The 24,085-nt window shown below is 37.1% G+C and overlaps 1 protein-coding gene across 10 annotated transcripts in view; it reads right to left on the bottom strand.

Moving 5' to 3' along the window:
- Positions 1 to 2,447: 2,447 nt before the first annotated feature.
- The window catches only part of LOC110467166 (otoferlin-like), a 250,887-nt gene continuing 229,249 nt past the window's right edge, over positions 2,448 to 24,085 (bottom strand). For 7 of the 10 annotated variants that reach the window (XM_021524128.1, XM_021524127.1, XM_021524131.1 and 4 more), the window contains 3 exons: positions 13,578 to 13,678; positions 10,606 to 10,786; positions 8,112 to 8,198 (listed from right to left, as the gene is read on the bottom strand). In XM_021524128.1, coding sequence (XP_021379803.1) covers positions 10,606 to 10,786; positions 13,578 to 13,678 — 282 coding nt within the window. In that variant the 3' untranslated portion in view covers positions 8,112 to 8,198. Of the gene's footprint in view, positions 8,199 to 10,605; positions 10,787 to 13,577; positions 13,679 to 24,085 lie in introns of all 10 variants that reach the window. The other 3 variants (XM_021524137.1, XM_021524133.1, XM_021524135.1) reach the window with 1 other exon arrangement.

Below are 24,085 nucleotides of genomic sequence, written 5' to 3'. Positions count from 1 at the left end.
TATACTTCTAAATCATTTACCTTTTTAAAAGGCTTTTCTTTATTGTTCTTAAGTATAGAATTCTCACCAGATATATTTCAATAACAATAATGATTTTTTGTTATCATGTTCACTATTGTCTAGATAGAAGAATTTGATACAGATCCATACATGTAGTTCAAAACTATTTTCAGTCGATAATGTATACGTAATTAATAATATTTCATTTTATCAAGAGGTCCTTTTTCTCCCGTTTCATTTTTCCTACAGTGGTATGTACTGTGTATCAGACCCCTCCACAAACCTCCATATCTACTGCCTTAGAGCCATAAATAAATCAGATTACAAAACGAGCTCTAATTCTTAAATAACCATTTTTCATAAAAAAAAAAGACCATGGGAGTTCAGAAGGCATAACTGTTAAATATAATTTGATAAAAAAGCATTTAAAATACTTGTGTACTTGAGTTTTATTGCTCGACTTTCTGTGGCTGGGGAAACCTAGCCCTCAACATTAGTGGGAAGGATAACTCTGTATTCATACATTACTCAAACCTCCGTTCTGTGTGAATGAAAATTTCCTGATAAATCTTCATAAAGGTAAAAAAACTTTTTGCCATAAACATTTGCATGTACGTGTTCTTTGCAAGATGTTTATAGATTTAACTATAATATCTTAACCTACCACAGACTTAAAACCATCATTTTTCTCAGTTGGCTACCGGGTAATATTAGAAAATTTGAATGTTTCAATGAAAAACAAGAGATCCCAGAGGGATCTTGGCGCCCACCATTGTACCATCTTCATTAGTTCTTTGTCAGTTCGATCTTTTCTCTTCTTTCCTCTAATCTGTTTGATCGAGTCATGTTAACAGTAAATGCACCTTGAGGTAACTTTTGATCTAAACTTAATACTGATGTGTATGAAAGCCAACCTTTAAAGTGAGTTTGTCATTTCACATATTTACTAGTACATTACTTAATGTGAAAGAAATAGAATCGATTACTGCAATATGAGAAAGATCTGTTTAGTTCTTCCTTTAGCCATTTTGGTTTTATAATCAGTCTCAAAATATAACATGCACAACGAGGAATCAAGGGGAACCTAAATATCAATTTTGAGAAAGATCCCTTCGGTACTTCCCGAGAAATAGCGATAACAAACTTTCACTATCAATATCAAAGATGGCTGCCTGTCGACCATGTTGTTTATCCGATCAGTCTCAAAAGTTGCCCTGCACAGCTAAGGACCAAGGGGAACCTACATATAAAATTTGAGAAAGATCCCTTCTTGAGAAATACCGAAAACAAGAATTGTTTAAGGACGGACCACGGACCACGGACGCAGGGTGATTTGAATAGCCCACCATCAGATGATGGTGGGCTAAAAACCCAACAGAAACTTTTTATTTTTTATTTAAGCATTGTAGAAGATGATCCATTCCTTGATTATTCATAACGAACAACTTCCTGTTACATAGTTTTATTAGATATTTAATTTATTTATGGAGTTTTGGCTCAAAATTCATATATAAATCAAATACTTCCTCAATACTTAGATAGTATGTCACACTTAGTATTATTTACAAATATGTTTTGCCATGAACAACATCTGTTGTACAGAGTAATCATAGTGATAAAAACAAAGTAACCCAAATTAAAACTAGATAACAGCTGTAATGGAGAGAAACCCAATGTTGGAGAGAAACCCAATGTCGTAACTTTACCTGCTCCTGAATGTGCATTTATCAAGCTTATGTCATCCTGGACAAACAGTCTGCTAACACATTGCTTTGTCTCATGTAACAGCCCAGTAGCCCCTGGTAACCCATTGCCACTCCCCCCAGGACACACACGGGGGAGGGAGGAGAGGGGAGGGCTTTCATTCCTCCTACGAGTACAAAAGGGGGTGGAGTGGTGAGCTGTAAGTGGTCCCTAAAGACAGAGATATTAACCCTCCCTTTCATTCCATTCCTTCATGAATGGGAATCTTAATAATTGTTTTACATTATTAAGATACTTGAACACTCTCCTGGTACCACTTGTTCTTCTCCTACTTTCTCCCTCTCACTTACCCTTCTCCTTCCCTCATTTTATATCCATCCTTCATTCATCATTCACTTTCCCTCATTTATCCAATCCTCCCATTAGTTACTTTCCTCCTCCTTTTATTACCTTTTTCTTCTTCCTCCCAATATTATCCTCCCTCTCCTTCAGTTCACCCCTCCTTCCCTTCCTAACAAACAAAACCTATTTCCAGGAACTGGGGTAATGATTTACATGACATTGTACACATGTCACAGACCTGAATCAGGTCAAATGTTGACACACAATGAAAACCTGAGATTGCACCTGATTCTGTTATATGATGATGAGAGGTGTATCATGTGATAGTCTATACTGTCTCCCTCACCACCCGGTAGTGTATTCCACGCCCCTATCACCAGATGTAGTCTGTTATACATCAATACCTTCAGCTGGTGAGTAAGACTTTTAGTTTAAAAACAGGATACATTTCTTGTTATTGATTTCCGTGTTTGGTAATAAAATAAAAAGACAAACATGTTTTCCCCTCAAATATGTTTCCACATTAAGATGTGGTTGCCATATGTTTGTATACTTTAAGTGCTGACAGATAGGTAAGAAAAGGCTGTCAGCTGCTGAATATTGCTAAAACTAACATTTTGAAAGAAGTAATATTTTTATATTACCTGCATATTTGATGTAACACAAGGATTTTTTTTGTAAACAACCACAACATAAACATTGTCACCTTAACCACCTAAGGTCAAATCTGTGACCCCTACACAATGCAGTGTGTAGTATCTCTAACAAAGAAAATTCAAATCTGTTCAGCCTTTTTCCAATATGTGGATTCTATCACCGGACCTCTTGATCATAAATAAGTAGCCTGACCATGTTAGCAGTCTTTAGGTCTGAAATGATAATACTTTACTGGAATATTACTGGGGATACAAAATGTTTCAACTTCTTGAAAAGGCCTAACCTTTAATTGTCTTTCCATGAATACAGAGAAAATAACATATATTTAACAAGAAAATCATTTTACAAGGCCAGGACACAGCAGAAAAGTGTCGGAAATCTCTAATGTACGGTCAGATCTGGGGTTGGCAACTATTTCCCAGAAAATTTGAACTGTGAATGGCAACCGTTCCCTGGAACTTTTAAGCCTGAGTTTTTTGTTATAACGCACTGTACCTGTCCATTCCCTGTAAATCCAGGACCATGATATGATAAAGTCACACTCTATGTAATCCATTAACAATGCAATATAAACCAGCTAACATTGATCTATATGTATGTAGACTTGCACAAGTTCAAAATTATCAAACACAGGTAGTGACAATCTTGATGATACTGATGTTAATATACACATTTTATTTGGAATGGAATCTTCTCATTGCCCTCCCCTGCCCCTTTCGTGTGCTAATCTAACATCAACGGTGCATAGGCTAATCTTGGTACGAACCATTAGAGTAGTGTCACAAGCCTGTTAGTGGGACAAAAATATTAAGTAGTCCTTGGTTGACAAACCAACTTGTCCTAAACTGTTACGATGACAAACAGACATGTCCTGACTGGTTACAATAACAAACAGACAAGTCCTGATTGGTTACCATGATAAACAGACAAGTCCTGACGGCATGGTTACCATGACAAACAGAGAGGCCCTGACTGGTTACCATGACAAACAGCTAAGTCCTGTCTTGTTACCATGAGAAACAAATAAGTCCTGACTGGTTACCATGATAAACAGATAAGTTCTGACTGGTTACTATGATAGACAGACAAGTCCTGACTGGTTACCATGACAAACAGACAAGTCCTGACTGGTTATCTTGACAAACAGACAAGTCCTGATTGGTTACCATTACAACTAAGTATGTCCTGACTGGTTACCATGGCAACTATACTAATTTTGACTAGTTACCATGACAACTAGACTAATTCTGACTAGTTACCATGATAAATAAACAAGTGCAGAACAGCCATGACAGCCATACAAATCCTGACCAGTTACCAGGACAACTGAACCAGTCCCGACCAGTTACCAGGACAACTGAACCAGTCCTGACCCTATGTCATTTTTTGTGTGAGATGACTTGACAAAAGATCAGCTACTTGTCCAGGTGTACTACACATTTGTAAAGTTGTGAATTACACATATGTACAGGTGTTAATTACACATAGGGTATCAAATGTTTTCCTCAAAATGGGTGCACATATGTTTCAATGCATCAGTTTAAAGCGAATCATTTCAGGAGATAAAGGAAACAACTAAAGAATGCAGGGTATAATTTGGCATATGCAAAAACAATGATGTAATTTTTCTTTTTCCTGAAATAAACACAAAAAGACACAACCATTATTCTGCTCTAAACTTAACAAATAACAATAAATCACACAGTTTATAAACATCAAATATCACCATGTCCAGATTTTAATTTCGAATTGGAAAATCATTTATTTTTTGCTGGTCATTGGTGACTTATATGGCAGTATATGTCATTCAGTATGTTTATAAATGACCCTGGTCCCAAGCAATGACCTACACACCTAAATGTGGTCAGAAATGTTGTAGATATTACATTATATCTGACCTCTGGTATGGAACCTGTTGGTCAAAAATGTTGAAGTGGCTGATATCTGATAACTGGTGGTTCATACACCTAGTGACCAGTGGCTAACACACCTAGTGACCGGTGGCTTTATGCCCAGTGGCCAACACAACTAGTGACCGGTAGCTGTATGGCCAGTGGCTAACACACTTAGTGACCAGTGGCTAACACACTTAGTGACCAGTGGATGTATGCCCAGTGGCTAACACACCTTATGACCGGTGGCTGTATGCCCAGTAACTAACACACCTAGTGACCAGTGGCTATATACCCAGTGGATAACACAACTAGTGATCGGTGGCTGTATGGCCAGTGGCTAACACACATAGTGACCTGTGGCTGTATGCCCAGTGGCTAACACACCTAGTGACCAGTGGCTGTATGCCCAGTGGCTAACACACCTAGTGACCAGTGGCTGTATGCCCAGTGACTAACACACCTAGTGACTAGTGGCTTTATGGCCAGTGGCTAACATAACTAGTGACCAGTGAATGACAGAACTAGTGACCATCGGACTGTGGATGTGGACTAGGTGGATGGTCATCACAGTGTGCATCTATCTAACACATACTTCCCAGATAGAGGGACACAGTGAGTGAATGATGAACGTTTTTATGAACTGATGAACAAGTTAAAAAAGTTTGTGAACTGCTGAGCATGTGAGTGAACTGCTTGTGTACTGCAGAACAATTTGTGACTGGTGAACATATTTGTGAACTGATGTAATTAATTGACTCTGATACTGCTAACAGATGAACAAGTTCATAATTAAAACTCATACAGTTAACCTCTGTTGTTCTCATTAAAGCCATGAGAAAGTATACTTTCAGTGCTTACAGGTCTCAAATGACCTTGAACTTGTGGCATTGTCTGGTTACAGCTACCAGACAATAGCGATTAAATAACTGTAGTACGAAATAGCCTGACCTTATGACCTTCACATTTTGATGGTGTCTCTCCGATATCATTGGATATCATTGGATATACTTGGAAAGGTAACCAAACAACAAAGTTGGTGTAAATGTCACTAAAACATTGTGTAAACATTATGTACAGGTGTAAACAATACTTTGTACAGGTGTGAACAATACTTTGTACAGGTGTAAACAATACTTTGTACAGTTTAAACATTGGGATGCATAAATTTATATCACATTTCAGGTTTCTTGTGTAATTTGCAACTTATAATCTATGTCTATATATATATAATGACAGAGTGAAATCCTATTGGCTTCAAGTCAGTCAACTTTATTCAAAAATTATCATGATATGAAATCTACCCCTGATCACAAAACTGGAAACCCCAGAATTAGTATCTGAATCTGACATCGACTGAATAATTAATCAGTTTTGTTATTGTTGATTTTTTGATGCAAAACTTTGAAACAAAAAAAAAAAAAGGTCAAACTTAACATTTAACAAATATCTAGAGATGAATATATGCTGAGATCAGTACAAACCATACCGGACTATTGTTGTTTACATAATACCTGTGAGTATCTACCAAAATATCAGGATAAAACAGTCAAAAAAATAACTTATCTCTTGGAGAAAAAAACACCCTGAAAATACAGCATCCATAGATACAGTTTGTCTGTTCATCTTGAAGAACATGTTTTGTAAAAAAAAAACCTCAATATGTTTTGTAAAAAAATCTGAATATTAATATTTGATTAATTCAAGGTTTTTTAGCAGCCCCTACTTATCAATTTTCAAACAAAAGAGTTCGGAAAATATCAAATTTTCATATCTCTTTTCAAATACACCATTGAACACATGAAACAATGAAAAGTTTAAAGCAAATGAGACAGTTTCCAAGTTACCACACAGCTATTAATAGAAGTTTCAAATATATGTGACATCTTATTTCAATTCAGTAGTTCAAACTCAACACTGTGGGTAACAGTTTGACAGGCTTTTCACCACTAAACCTGATTTGGTCTTTGATCACTAACTTTTTTGTAACCTCCTGGTCTTTACCCTCTATGAGGTAAAGGATGGTGTTATTGAATGGTCTTTACCCTCTATGAAGTAAATGATAGTGTTATTGAATGGTCTTTACCCTCTATGAAGTAAAGGATGTTGTTATTGAGTGGTCTTTACCCTCTATGAAAAAAAGGATGGTGTTATTGAATGGTCTTTACCCTCTATGAAGTAAAGGATGGTGTTGTTGAATGGTCTTTACCCTCTATGAAGTAAAGGATGGTGTTATTGAGTGGTCTTTACCCTCTATGAAGTAAAGGATGGTGTAATTGAATGGTCTTTACCCTCTATGAAGTAAAGGATGGTGTTATTGAATGGTCTTTACCCTCTATGAAAAAAAGGATGGTGTTGTTGAGTGGTCTTTACCCTCTATGAAGAAAAGGATGGTGTTATTGAGAAGTAAACCTCAATAACCATGTGTATAAACAATGATATCAGTAGACTTCATGGCCATGGGAATATCAAGGACATAAATTTTGGTATTTTGTGAGGAAGATGCCTGAGTCTTCAGAAGGTTAATTTTGTATAGAAGAACCCTTTGCCCCAAAAATAATAACTTTATGAAGAGTATTTTCCGAAGGTAGCTAGTGATATTTTGTTTGCTACCTCCCCCCCTCCCCCTTAAAATTAAAGCAAAATTTTAATAAGTTTGAAACAAATTAATAAACAAATCTAATAAATTTCATAGGAATGTCCATGTGTTTTCTACGGAGGCTAATCAAAGAACACCCAGAAAAAAGCATACAAAGTCACTTCAACATCCGAATGTCTTCAGAGAGTTTCAACATGCTAGCATGGAATGTATGAGCTAAGATAAGAATATTCTTTTCATGGAATGGAGAAAATTTGAGGAATTGTTGACTATAGGATTAATTAATGTGTGAATGATGATAATAATTGGATGAGGATGAGGTTTAAGTGAGACGTGTGCTTCAATAAAAAACAGTATTAAACATAAAAAACGATGATACATTCTGTACAGGGTATTCGTGTCAACATGTTAACAATACAACAGGTATGAAGAGTTATTGCACTTTGGAGTTTTTTATAATATTGATAATGAGCACTTTCCATGATAGGTGAGGATTGTTTTGTACATTTGTATATTAGGATATTTAAAACCCCTGGTTATCCGAGTCAAAGCACTGAAGCGCGACTTGAGTATTGACATTTCCGTAAAGCTATTGTTTCGACAGCCCCACTTCCTGTCGAATATAGGATTCCAAATGTCTATTACTTGACAGACAGTGTTACCATGGTGATCAATATTTGATCAATCCCGGAAATGTGGCTTCCTTCCTGCCTGCTAATGATGTATCTGTATGATATTAAGAAAACCAAAATAGTCTACGCTAGTTTGCGGGCATGCTGGATGTGAACCGCCTCAGTCTTTGTTTGCGACCATCGTGTACCACTTAGGCCCCAAACATCCTCTTGACCATGTAGCCTGGCATGGCGTAGAAGAAGAGAACCAAAATGGCTGCTAGCGCCAAGACGATCAACACTTTGATGATGACCCATTTGTAGTTGTGGCACAGAATGTAGCGGATAGACTTGAGGGGATTTAGGAACCAGATGAAGGAGGAATCCGGCCGACTGAAATGACAACGTTACAGTATTAGGGACAAACTTTAGTCAGTGGATTGGCAAAATAAAACACAGATTTCTGTACATCAAAGAGATCATTGTAAAGACAAAAATGACTATTTTATATCAGGAGAGGTAAAGACAAAACAGGACAAATTAAACAGGAGGACGAGTCACTGCAAAGGAAAATTGGACAATTCAGAGGACTCAGGAGGGTTTGTTTCTAAGAAAGTACATATCAATTTAACACTGGGAGGACACATCAATATCAGGAGGGTTTGTTTCTAAGAAAGTACATATCAATTTAACACTGGGAGGACACATCAATATCAGGAGGGTTTGTTTCTAAGAAAGTACATATCAATTTAACACTGGGAGGACACATCAATATCAGGAGGGTTTGTTTCTAAGAAAGTACATATCAATTTAACACTGGGAGGACACATCAATATCAGGAGGGTTTGTTTCTAAGAAAGTACATATCAATTTAACACTGGGAGGACACATCAATATCAGGAGGGTTTGTTTCTAAGAAAGTACATATCAATTTAACACTGGGAGGACACATCAATATCAGGAGGGTTTGTTTCTAAGAAAGTACATATCAATTTAACACTGGGAGGACACATCAATATCAGGAGGGTTTGTTTCTAAGAAAGTACATATCAATTTAACACTGGGAGGACACATCAATATCAGGAGGGTTTGTTTCTAAGAAAGTACATATCAATTTAACACTGGGAGGACACATCAATATCAGGAGGGTTTGTTTCTAAGAAAGTACATATCAATTTAACACTGGGAGGACACATCAATATCAGGAGGGTTTGTTTCTAAGAAAGTACATATCAATTTAACACTGGGAGGACACATCAATATCAGGAGGGTTTGTTTCTAAGAAAGTACATATCAATTTAACACTGGGAGGACACATCAATATCAGGAGGGTTTGTTTCTAAGAAAGTACATATCAATTTAACACTGGGAGGACACATCAATATCAGGAGGGTTTGTTTCTAAGAAAGTACATATCAATTTAACACTGGGAGGACACATCAATAACAGGAGGGTTTGTTTCTAAGAAAGTACATATCAATTTAACACTGGGAGGACACATCAATATCAGGAGGGTTTGTTGTAAGGAAACAGATGATTTCACAATCAAAATCAGGAAAGTTGGCTGTGAGGATAAAAACTGGACAAATCAACCTCAGGTGAAGCCGCTGTAAGGACAAAGGTGATTAAACAACAAACACCAGGAGAGGTCAATATAACGACAAACACCAGGAGAGGTCAATATAACGACAAACACCAGGAGAGGTTAATATAACGACAAACACCAGGAGAGGTTAATATAACGACAAAACAGTACAATTTAGGGGTTACTGTTAAGACAAAATTAGACATTTAAGATGAGTAGAGGTCACTGCAATGACAAAGCTGAAAAACTAATTTCAGGAGGGGCTGCTGAAAACACATATTTGACCATTTCCCAGCGGGGGGATGTTACTATAGAGACAAAAGTGAACAATTAATTAAATGCATTAAAAACCAGGAGGAGCCATGAGCCACTGTAAAGGGAAAAAAAGGTCAAATCAGCATCGAGAGGACTCACTGTTAATACAAAACAAGAAAATTTAATGTCAGGAGGGCTTGCTGTAAAAACAAAGTAGCACAATACAACACATGGATGAGTTGCGTTTGAGACAAAGTGGACAGTTCGATGTCAGTTAGGAATGCTGTAAAGATAAATTGTGACAATCTTACACAGCTGGTTACTCTAAAAGGCAAAAATAAAAGTGAATGATGAGTAAAACAAAGAATAACTAAAATCACAATCTACAGGCACTGATGGTACAATAGTGCCAAACAAAGTATTTCAGGGAACGGTTAACATTACAGTATCTACCTAAGTATTTCAGGGAACGGTTAACATTACAGTATCTACCTAAGTATTTCAGGGAACGGTTAACATTACAGTATCTACCTAAGTATATCAGGGAACGGTTAACATTACAGTATTTACCTAAGTATTTCAGGGAACGGTTAACATTATAATATCTACCTAAGTATATCAGGGAACGGTTAACATTACAGTATTTACCTAAGTATTTCAGGGAACGGTTAACATTACAGTATCTACCTAAGTATTTCAGGGAACGGTTAACATTACAGTATCTACCTAAGTATTTTAGGGAAGAGTTAACATTACAGTATTTACCTAAGTATTTCAGGGAACGGTTAACATTACAGTATCTACCTAAGTATTTTAGGGAAGAGTTAACATTACAGTATTTACCTAAGTATTTTAGGGAACAGTTAACATTACAGTATCTACCTAAGTATTTCAGGGAACGGTTAACATTACAGTATCCACCTAAGTATTTCAGGAAACGGTCAACATTACAGTATCTACCTAAGCGCCGAACATTCTCTTGACGGTATATCCCGGCATGGCGTAGAAGAAGAGGACCAAGATGGCTGTAAGGGCGCTGAAGAGAAGCATCTTGAGTAGGACCCATTTGTAGTTGTTCCACAAGATGTAGCGGATGGATTTGAAGGGATTCAGAAACCAGATGAAGGAAGTGTCGGGGCGGCTGTAAATAACCACAAAATCACAAAACTAAAAACAAGCAAACTAATGCAAATGATGTCTTCGCTTCTGCAGTTTGGTAAAAACTTGTGCATATGTATAACAATATGTTCTGAACTCATGATCCAATTAAAAAATAAGGGATAATTTATTTACCTTAAACAGTATCTTGTTTATGCTAAACTTAATTGAAACGTATAATTATGGCTCAAGTATTGCTATTTTAAATAACGTTTTTTTCCCAGACATAAAGGATAGAAAAAATGCAAAAAAGCATGAGCAATTCTGAATGACTGATGTTTGTATCACCTCATTTAAAATAGATAAATCATGCTTGCCTCAGTACTGCTATTGACCAAGTTATTGCTTATTTCAGAATGAAACTCAGACAAAATCATTGACCAAGTTTTGTGTGTTTTTAGTAAAACAGTCTAGAGATTGTTATGATAGATGGATTGATAAAAAAAAAAAAAGTGAAAACAACATTGCCCTCGTCTGTGAAAAAGAACCAACAGGTAAGAAAAAAAGCAGCAAAACACAGCAGGGCAAGCAAGTTTGAAAGTAATGAAAGCCTTCACACTCCATGTATAATCTGTTGAATAAAACAGGTATTTAATTGGAAGAAAATTATTAATCAGTACCAGATGGCTACAAATACAGAGTATTAAGTGTCATAGAGCTGCAATTACAGAGTTCCAAGTGTCAGATGGCTGCAAATACAGAGAATTAAGTGTCAGATGGCTGCAAATACAGAGTAATAAGTGTCATATAGCTGCAAATACAGAGTATTAAGTGTCAGATGGCTGTAAAACAGGGTATTAAGTGTCAGATGGCTGCAAATACAGAGTATTAAGTGTCAGATGGCTGCAAATACAGAGTATTAAGTGTCAGATGGCTGCAAATACAGTGTACCAAGTGTCAGATGGCTTAACACAGCACCATGCAACACACATAGACCTTGTTCTGTTTGTCCAACATCAACAGTTGAAACAGTGAAAGAGGACATGAAACCTGACTTTACCGACGACAGATAATGTTAAGGTTCTCCAGTGAAATCTGATCGTCTAATTTCCTACCTTATACTATGACTTCATTAAAATTGTCTAATTTCCCCCCCCCCTCCCACCCATATGATATTCTCTTTATTGATGTCAGTTAAGGCAGGTTTCACTGTATACAAAATCTGCAGGATAAAAACTTGTCAGGCCTTCAAAAGAGGAAAGAATTAAGGGAGACAAAATTCATGAATATTATTGTCGTAATTAATCCAACGTCACTACAAAAAATGCTCAGATTTATTTGTACCACAAAATAGTTTATATAGTATCAGAAGATAAGTAGAGAAATAATTTATTATTTGGCAGTAAGAGCTGGCAGCTGCAGAAATACCCAGACTGAAAAAAACAAGGTAAACAGTGACAGAACATGTTATAATTCTGGTAACCAAGGCAATGATGATTATTAGTCAATAAACTCATGCAGACAGTCATTGTGTTTTACCGTGGAACCTCGTTAATCTGAACTACAACAGTCCAAAAATCTCTCTCTTTTTGGAAGCTCATGTTATGGTAGAGAGTCCTAACATTTTTTTCTACTATATATATATATATATAGCGTTGAAAAGTTATTTTCCTATAAATTTTCTCTATAACAAAAACAATCATAGGTGAACAAAGGCGAACTCTTCTTTGTTGGAGATACTGCTGGGACTATCTACCTTAAGGAAATAAATGTTACTGTTACACCTTTTTATAAATCAAAATTTGTCCTACTTGTTTACATTTACAAGGTTCTATGGTATTCATTCAAATCTAAAATGTTATAAACAATGTCACAAAATTCATAATGCAATATCGATGATAAAAATTTAGTCACTCACTTTTATATTAAATGTACAGGAAATAACTGTTTTTACAAGACAATTTACTGTTAGACGTTTAAATTTGTGTAATCATCTGACAAAATTATGACCACCTGTTAAATGTGTCGTGTTGCTCTACGTTAAATATGTGTGACTATTTATGGTCTTACAGAACCATTTTGTATACTTGCACAATGTTTCTTGTGTGACAAAGTTTACAACAAAGAAATATTAAGCAAAATTGTTTAATTGGCTAAGTAAACAGAGTCAGAATGTTCTTTAAACAAAAGAGGTCATCAAGAGGATACCCTAAAAGAAGAAAAGTTTAATATCAAGTGAAAAGGGAGATAATTCTCAAATAGAAAGGGAGGTAATTCTCGTGTAAATAGGGAATAAACCTTCATTTGATAAATGTAACCATCAAGTAAAAAAGTAAGCAAACCTCCATCGAGAAAGGGAGGCAACCCTCAAGTATTGTGTGGTTTCATGAAAGAAAATAATGTGCTGAAGTTTGTCATAAGCATTGGTAGTTAAGCTGTATAAGGATTCCATGAAACAGAGAATTTAATCAACTTTTTAACAACTTTGGTAAATCCATCTTGCTTTTTGGATACTAATATGTTTCTGTAACAGATCTGCTGATGGTATATTTCCATAAATGAACTTGGGTCTTTTTCAGACAAGTTATGCTTTTGATGGACATATAGCACAGCTAAAATTTGTTTTCGCTTCAGTAAAAACACCAAAATTTTCTTTTGTAAATAAATGGGAAATTTGGTAGTCAGCATCCTTACACTAAAGTGGAGACAAAAGAAAAATGTAGAAAAAAGGAAAAATGTAGAAAAAAGGAAAAATGTAGAAAAAAGGAAAAATGTATCTTGAGGAAATATGAGAGGATTTGGGAGAAAAGGTGAAATAGAAAGATGTAACTTACTTGGGTTTCTCTAGGGGGTCTGGTTCATTCCTGCCGAGACCTGCGGGGTGTTTCTCAGCCTCGTCTGTGGAGAGTAGGTGTAGCTCTGCCTCGACTTTACCCTAGATAACACCAAACAACTGGTATAAATACACAACGTATGTCATAATGTATACAACAGGTATCAATACACAACGTATGTCATAACAAATATAACAGGTATCAATACACAACGTATGTCATAACGTATACAACAGGTATCAATACACAACGTATGTCATAATGTTATATAACAGGTATCAATACACAACGTATGTCATAACGTATATAACATACGTTGTGTATTGATACCTGTTGTCTACGTTATGACATACGTTGTGTATTGATAACTGTTGTATACGTTATGACATAATTTGTGTATTGAAACCTGTTATATACGTTATGACATACTTTGTGTATTGATACCTGTTATATAACATTATTACATACGTTGTGTATTGATACCTGTCATAACGTATATAACAGGTATAAATACACAACGTATGTCATAACGTATATAACAGGTATCAATACACAAATTATGTCATAACGTATACAACAGGTATCAATACACAACGTATGTCATAACGTATATAACAGGAACAGGTATTGACAAACAACACATGGAAACAGCAGTTTTCTATACAGATGTCAACGTAAATAAGTTTCACTCACAACATGTCATATGTAGGCAAAAGGTCTTAAAGAATATAACAGAACTGAAACAGCAGTATCTCCATACACTAACGCCACACAACATATCTCCATACACTAACGCCACCTAACATATCTCCATACACTAACGCCACATAACATATCTCCATACACTAACGCCACACAACATATCTCCGTACACTAACGCCACATAACATATGTAGGCAAAAGGTCTTAAAGAATATAACAGAACTGAAACAGCAGTATCACCATACACTAACGCCACACAACATATCTCTGTACACTAATGCCACATAACATAACTCAATACACTAACGCCACCTAACATATCTCCATACACTAAGGCCACACAACATATCTCCGTACACTAACGCCACATAACATATCTCCGTACACTAACGCCACATAACATATCTCCGTACACTAACGCCACATAACATATGTAGGCAAAAGGTCTTAAAGAATATAACAGAACTGAAACAGCAGTATCTCCATACACTAACGCCACCCAACATATCTCCATACACTAACGCCACCTAACATATCTCCATACACTAACGCCACATACCATATCTCCATACACTAACGCCACACAACATATCTCCGTTCACTAACGCCACACAACATATCTCCGTACACTAACACCACATAACATATCTCCATACACTAACGCCACACAACATATCTCCGTTCACTAACGCCACACAACATATCTTCGTACACTAACGCCACATAACATAACTCAATACACTTACGCCACAAAACATATCTCCATACACTAACACCACATAACATATCTCAATACACTTACGCCACATAACATAACTCAATACACTAACGCCACATAACATATCTCCATACCCTAACGCCACATAACATATCTCCATACACTAACTCCACATAACATATCTCCATACACTAACGCCACATACCATATCTCCATACACTAACGCCACACAACATATCTCCGTTCACTAACGCCACACAACATATCTCCATACACTAACGCCACACAACATATCTCCGTACACTAACGCCACATCACATATCTCCATACACTAACGCCACATAACATATCTCCATACACTAACACCACACAACATATCTCCATAAACTAACGCCACCTAACATATCTCCATACACTAACGCCACATAACATATCTCCATACACTAACGCCACATAACATATCTCCATACACTAACGCCACATAACATATCTCCATACACTAACGCCACATAACATATCTCCATACACTAACGCCACATAACATATCTCCATACACTAACGCCACATAACATATCTCCATACACTAACGCCACATAACATATCTCCATACACTAACGCCACATAACATATCTCCATACACTAACGCCACATAACATATCTCCATACACTAACGCCACATAACATATCTCCATACACTAACGCCACATAACATATCTCCATACACTAACGCCACATAACATATCTCCATACACTAACGCCACATAACATATCTCCATACACTAACGCCACATAACATATCTCCATACACTAACGCCACACAACATATCTCCGTACACTAACGCCACATAACATATCTCCATACACTAACGCCACATAACATATCTCCATACACTAACGCCACACAACATATCTCTGTACACTAATGCCACATAACATAACTCAATACACTAACGCCACATAACATATCTCCATACACTAACGCCACACAACATATCTCCATACCCTAACGCCACACAACATATCTCCGTACACTAACGCCACATAACATATCTCTGTACACTAACGCCACATAACATATCTCCATACACTAACGCCACACAACATATCTCCGTACACTAACGCCACATAACATATCTCCATACACTAACACCACATAACATATCTCCATACACTAATGCCACATAGACATTAACATTATCCTGAAACTCCTAAAACAAATAAATAAAAAAAATAAACAATGGCTGTAATTCAGATTCATATTAACCCTGAAATACGTAAAACAACACCTATATTCACACAGCACATGCATGCCCCCCACATACATTTTAGTTCAAACCATGTTTATTGATTTTCATGCAGAAACAAGTAGTACCTAATTTTACATACAGAAAGTAATAGGTTCAGCAAATATCTTCTACAGATGTCCATAGCATAATAGTTGTTACCAACAATGCCTCATCATCGCCTCATCAGTTTAATGTTTGAAGGGGATATTAACAGTGTATTAATGCAGTTATTACTTGATGCTAAATATGACTGCATTGGATTAATGGACACTATGGAAAACTACACTGAAAAATGTGCATTTATATAAAAGATAATTATATCAAAGACCATGACTCTTAAAAGGTAGTGATGCACACACATACCAGTTCTTTTTGGAAAGTAAGATGTTTGCAAAGTTTTATTGAAATCTATGTTATACCTTAGGAATAGTAGACTGAACGAAATAAAAAAACTAGATTGCATGGTTAAAAACTACCTTACATACAAAGGAGTACAAGGTTTTGTAGAGATCCTTGCCATACGGTAGGAGAGGGCATCAGGACATATGATATATATTATTATGTAAAGGGGGATAACTCTGCAAACAAGAGTACCACAGGGCGGACCAATATACACCCGTCGAATGCCATATAGTGTTATATAGTGTTATATACTTTCTTACATTGAAATAAGATCTGCCTCATTCTAAGAGTGGTTAGCTGACATGCTATAAATAATGTAGGAGAAAATCTCCGGACAAAAAAATCAAATACTGAAATGAACAAAGGGCAATAACTTTTGGAAAAATTGTTGAATCAAAATCATTTTCAAGGAGACACAACAACATATCATGATTATTTAGCCTACTATGTTTCAAAGAAATCCATCAAAAAATGTAGGAGGAGATCTCCGGACAAAAAATCAAATACTTAAATGAACAAAGGGCAATAACTTTTGGAAAAATTGTCGAAGAGTTTTGTTCAAAGAGATCGGTTGAAAAATGTAAGAGGAGATTGCCGGACAAACCAAAGTTTACGCCGGACGGACGGACAACCCCATACCATAATACTTCCCCGTCAAAAAAATATTTGACGGGCGTATAAAACGTGTTTATGTGAAAAAAAAACCCACACTAGTCTTATGTTGTACAAAATGTGCATAACTGAAATGAAAAACAATTAATTTGTGTCTACAGACGGACTGGCAGACTGTTTATAGACACACACAGATTTCCCATATAATGACAAATATGTGTAGTTTATATACTGTGACATGTTTTGTTGGGTATTTACACTATTATAATTTATAATTTACACTGTTATAATTTACACTGTTATAATTTATAATTTACACTGTTATAATTTATAATTTACACTGTAATAATTTATAATTTACACTGTTATAATTTACATTTCCTTTGTACAGTCCTTAGTTAAACCTACCAATAAACAAATGTTGTTATAATCAAATAACATCAAGAACCATTACATTGTGAATGTTTTTCGTTTCAGAAACTGTTCAGGTCTTTCTGTCAAACTGTTTGAGAAATCGGGGACCAATCATGAAATCATTACAAATTCAAATTATGACAGAAATGGATTCTGACTGGCAGTTACCGCCAGACAGAATTGGTAGCCATAGAAAGCATGATATTGTCGCCACAAAAATGGCTGTTTCGCCAACAGGTAAAACAGTTTGTTCAGAATATATTTTGAACCCAGTAAATTCATAGATTAATAAAATTATATTGTCATTGCTGTTTTGAACTTAAATATAAGGACTGAAATACATATGTCTACTGCCCATCATAGAATAGGTTTTAGTTGAACTGTGATGCATACCATCATAACAAATCACATTTCAATCCCTAAAAACCAGCATTGTGTGTACTGTGACACATGTTGTATGTATACTGCCACACACATGTGTTGTAGGTTCACATATGTGTTGATACATTGTCACACATGTGTTGTAGGTTCACATATGTGTTGGTACATTGTCACACAAGTGTTGTAGGTTCACATATGTGCTGGTACATTGTCACACATGTGTTGTAGGTTCACATATGTGCTGGTACATTGTCACACAAGTGTTGTAGGTTCACATATGTGCTAGTGCATTGTCACACATGTGTACTGTCAGCATACCTGTTCACCTCACGTCACCTTCATTTCAAGAAGTCCACAGTCCAGATACAGAGATTAGAACGAGGCTATTTTGATGTTATAGTGGAAGATAACAACAATGGAAAATGTCAGGCAGATCAAATAATAGCATACAAACAGGTGAGTACAGGTGAAACACCGAGCTATAATCACCTGTACAGACAGAGTTCAGCAGCTGAACACCTACAATTAGCTCTGACTAAGACTTTCCCTACAGAACAGGGCATGTGCATCATCAAATAGCAGCAATAGGATTAAAATTATCATCGGTTCTAGTATCTGTGTTTGAATACAGGAGATACTTAGTTGTGTATAAGTACTGGAGACACTTGGTTGTGTGTGAGTATGGGAGACACTTTGTTCTGAGTGAGTACTGGAGACACCTTATTATGCCTGAGAAATGGAGACACTTGGTTGTGTGTGAGTACTGGAGACACCTGGTTGTGTGTGAGTATTGGAGACACCTGGATGTGTGTGGGTACTGGAGACACCTGGTTGTGTGTGAGTACAGGAGACACATGGTTGTGTGTGAGTACAGGAGACACCTGGTTGTGTGTGAGTACAGGAGACATCTGGTTGTGTGTGGGTACTGGAGAGATGTGGTTGTGTGTGAGTACTGGAGACACCTTTTGTGTGTGTGTACTGGAGACACCTGGTTGTGTGTGAGTACAGGAGACACCTGGTTGTGTGTGGGTAGTGGAGACACCTGGTTGTGTGTGAGTACAGGATACACCTGATTGTGCCTGAGAAATGGAGACACTTGGTTGTGTGTGAGTACAGGAGACAACTTGGTTGTATGTGAGTACAGGAGACATCTGGTTGTGTGTGAGTTCAGGAGACATCTGGTTGTGTGTGAGTACAGGAGACACCTGGTTGTGTGTGAGTATTGGAGTCACCTGGTTGTGTGTGGGTACTGGAGACACTTGGTTGTGTGTGAGTATTGGAGACACCTGATTGTGCCTGAGAAATGGAGACACTTGGTTGTGTGTGAGTATTAGAGTCACCTGGTTGTGTGTGAGTATTGAAGTCACCTGGTTGTGTGTTGGTACTGGAGAACTAAGAATGTGTTTGAGTTCTTAAAAAAACATGGACAGATATAGGTTCCTGTTTATTTAGGACATAAAGACACAAACAGAACGATATATCATGGCCAGGACACTAGTAACAATAAAGTAATTACAAACATAACATTTATAAGTGGTAACCCCCCTTATTTCTGACTGTGCCACCTCAGAGGGAGCCTGTCCTCGTACTTTTGGATCAGGCCCAAAATACAAGTCTTTGGTGTAAATGGTGTCTTGCGTCGTTTAATTTTTGGAGATGTTGTTTGCTTGTAGCTGCCTTTATACTGCACAATTACTCTGAGGTTATGACAAAAACACTAATCATATTGTCTTAGTGATGGTTTCTACGACAATAGCAATGGTCGTCTGGCTGCATACCTGCCACACGGGTGTTTGTACGAATGCCAATTGTAATGTGTTTTTTCCTCAGAAATACAGTATTGACACCCTTGATCAATTTGCACTGGTTATGTCCAAAAATTACTCTGGAATGACATTTGTAGATTTCTCATCAAGACAGATATTACAGACAATTCATTAGGGGTTGTAAGAAAAAGTTAAAATGAGAGTATCTGGTCGTCCTTTGATGGTAATACAACAAATTGGGGGAAAACCTGGCATGTTTGGACAGTTGGCTACAGTCAACCTGATACTCCAGCATCTCAAAGCCAGTGTGCCAGGCAAGGACCAGCAAACATCATTAGTCCCCTAAAAATCATTACACAACTTGGACTCACAGTAAAGACTCTCCTGGGCATCAATATGTCTGTAGTCTGGGGCTCTCCCTACTAAAGTCCGCACAATGCTAGGTGACCTCTGTAGCTTCTCAAGGTCACTCTATCTACCTACTTACCTAGCAGAATAGGGTAAAAAATAGATGACGAAAAAGTACATTTTGCTAGTATTTTGGCAGATTTAGCTGAGTAATCAACACTCCAACTTCCTTGCAGGCAGTCAGGGTTCAATCCCTGAAGTCACCTTAGCATGGAATTTTCACAGAAAGTCTTTTTCTACTGCCTTAACATCGGCTATACACCAAGTGGTGTACGTTATGGGACATGTACTACAGTGTGTATGGTCCTGGACATGCACTACAGTGTGTATGGTCCGGGACATGTACTACAGTGTGTATGGTCTGGGACAGGTCTTACAGTGTGTATGGTCCGGGAAATGTACTACAGTGTGTATGGTCCGGGACATGTACTACAGTGTGTATGGTCCAGGACATGTACTAGTGTGTATGGTCCGGGACATGTACTACAGTGTGTATGGTCCGGGACATGTTCTACAGTGTGTATGGTCCAGGACATGTTCTAGTGTGTATGGTCCGGGGCGTGGACTACAGTGGGTATGGTCCGGGAAATGTACTACAGCGTGTATGGTCCCGGACATGTATTACAGTGTGCATGGTCCGGGAAATGTACTACAGCGTGTATGGTCCCGGACATGTATTACAGTGTGGAGGGTCCGGAACATGTACTACAGTGTGTAAGGTCCGGGACATGTACTACGGTGTGTATGGTCCGGGACATTTACTACAGTGTGTATGGTCCCGGACATGCACTACAGTGTGTATGGTGCGACATGTACTACAGTGTGTAAGGTCCGGGACATGTACTACGGTGTGTATGGTCCGGGACGTGTTCTACGGTGTGTATGGTCCGGGACGTGTTCTACGGTGTGTATGGTCCGGGACGTGCCCTACAGAGTGTATGGTCCAGGACATGTACTACAGTGTATATGGTCCGGGACATGTACCACAGTGTGTATGGTCCAGGATATGTACTAGTGTGTATGGTCCGGGACGGGTACTACAGTGTGTATGGTGCGACATGTACTACAGTGTGTATGGTCCGGGACATGTATTACAGTGTATGGTGTGGGACCTGTACTACAGTGTGTACGGTCCGGGACATGTACTACAGTGTGTATGGTCCGGGACATGTATTACAGTGTGTATGGTCCAGGACATGTACTACAGTGTGTATGGTCCAATCCCAAAACAGAAAAACCCACATAATACCATCATGCACACATATTGAGGTATTAACCAAGTGGCACAGGACCAGTAGTAAGTGCGTTATAAGTTAGCTTCTGCATAATTCTCACATTGTTTTGACTGTACTATAAATTGTGTTTCTATGTATCATAAAGTGCTTTAGAATGGACTGTTCAGGCTAGAGAGGGCTTATATCAAATGTTATATGTAATTAAGTAACTTCTATATCGGCTGTGTGTAGCTTGATCAAAATTAGAGAAAATAACCCGTATCTCATAATAGCTTGACTGGATGTCTTATGAATACATAACTTATGCAATAGAATTTGTTGAAACAAAAGAAAACTTCTCACTAACCCTGATTTGTATATGACTCAACATTCTCTATAGGAATAATAACACAGCTACAAAAAGAATCCATCTTAGTGACTCAAATTTTATTTGAGTTAGCTTTATTTTACAACAATTTATTAGATTTCAAAAAAATATTTATATCTCTTGTTGGCCCAGATTGAAGCCTTTGGTTTTGATAGGACATGAAACTTGGAGGGATCAAAGACAGCTCACAGTTGGGCAGTTTGACATCTGATCGGAGAGGTGAAAACAGACAACTCTGATACTAATGACACAATCCACACAACGAAGGTAACCCTTACCAACCCAGTAACAGGATTCCATTATGACATCATAGACAATATGATGTAACGCTGTTGATGATGGCCGTTTGTGACAAAATTACGCAATTTGGAAATGTACATTTAAGATAATGATAATGGTAGTTGGTTACAAAAATAAGTTAACTTTGAAATGGACATAAAAAAAATACTAGACGAAGTTTGTACACTCTACAGTCATTGATAAAAATAGGATTGACACAAACCACACATTTTATACTTATTGTGTAAAAAAACTTTTAAAATAAACATGATTTTTGCTGATTTTCTTTCACTACAGAAACAGATGCTATTTTATCATGAATAACATAAAAGCTTACAACTAATTCCGGGGATTGACAATTTGTTTCTGTGCCACAATTTTACACACACAAAACTTACAAAATGGGGATTAACTTACAATAATGCAGGAAATTTTTGACATATAAAAGAAAAAGATCACTAACACCCATACTTGCTCAAAATGCTAGTGTAAAATGTCGAAAGTCTCTTTAATCTGTCTTACACGAGGAGTTGATTGAATCTGAGTATAACAAAGTAGAAGTTTTGCTTATTTCAAAAGACCACAGTAGGAGGCAAGTCAAGAACAGGCCTTATAATCAAGCTGAAAAAAAAGAATACAAATCATTTTTCACAATCTTGATGTTATATCGATATATGCAATCAAATATTGTTCTGTATATAATAGCTCAGAGAAAAAATAATTGGATCTTCTAACGTGGCGTTACATGAATGCTATATTCTCTTGGTTGTAAAGCCTGAAATTCTTCAAACTGTTATAAAAAAGAACATTTTTAGGTACAGAGAGGGGTAGACAGAGTGCAATAACTATGTCCCCCTAACATTGTCTTTGTCCGCCACTCCCGGGCCAGACAGGACAGGTCTTTGATAAAGCTTGGTGGCACACGCCACAATTACCTGTTTGTGTGATGTTCTTTGGAGCAGGAGAAGAAGACAACAACTTTATTTCTAACCATTATACACTAATGTGCAGAGAATGAGTGAATATATTAGTCCTATCACAGAAATTAGGTGTAATACTAATTGTATAGGCGTTGGTGCTAATAGTATTAGGTCTCCGTCAGACTGTCAAAGCCATGCGCCTCCTGGTGGAGGGCCAGTGTGGTTCATTTCTTTAACCACTTTTGTCATCCCTGTGCCATTAGTCTAACAGAATGGGGTACAACTCTTTGCTTGTAATTATTTTGTTATATGCTACAATTTACAGGATAATCTAAAACATTTGAGTCTACATTCTTACAGATGGCACTGTGTGTCACGTTTACAGTTATGTCTCGTACCTACCTTCTCAAATCACAAAACAAATTTATAACCAAATTAAAAAAAAAAAACTCATTGTAAACAATTTTACAAGCTGCTATATTACCAAGGTATCCAGAACATTTTAGTGAAAAAACCGATGTCTGATATTCTAAAGGGTGTATATCCTAACAGTATATGATTGCTAAGTTACGACAAAAATGGAACAGAAAATATCTACACCATAGCATCAACACACAGGACAAAAATGGAATGCAAAGTCATTACAAAAGACAAAAGGAACAAAGGAGACATCTTTTCAGCATAGCGGTCAACTAACCAATTTTGTCTGGTCGCACCAGATATTTCAGCTCATGACTATATAAATATCATAAGCTAACTATTCATTATTTTCACCAGTAAGGACCAGATCCAATGAAATCATTTCTGAAACGACAATCTCATGTCATGTTTTGGATAATTCAAAACAGCTGAAACAGAAGCTTTTGCTGTCACGTGACTACAATACAAGAGGCCCAGAGGGCCTGTATTGCTCACCTGGATATCTAAGCAATCATGGCAAAATCTTCTCCAAATGAGATCCAAGGGAATAGGCCAGACCCCAAGGCCAATCCTTGTAGCATATCTGTAATAGATTTTT

The sequence above is a fragment of the Mizuhopecten yessoensis genome, unplaced genomic scaffold (assembly GCF_002113885.1).
Source record: "Mizuhopecten yessoensis strain PY_sf001 unplaced genomic scaffold, ASM211388v2 scaffold11163, whole genome shotgun sequence".
Taxonomy (NCBI): Eukaryota; Metazoa; Mollusca; class Bivalvia; order Pectinida; family Pectinidae; genus Mizuhopecten; species Mizuhopecten yessoensis.
Note: the sequence above shows the minus strand (reverse complement) of the source record. Positions and strands in the feature narration are given on the sequence as shown.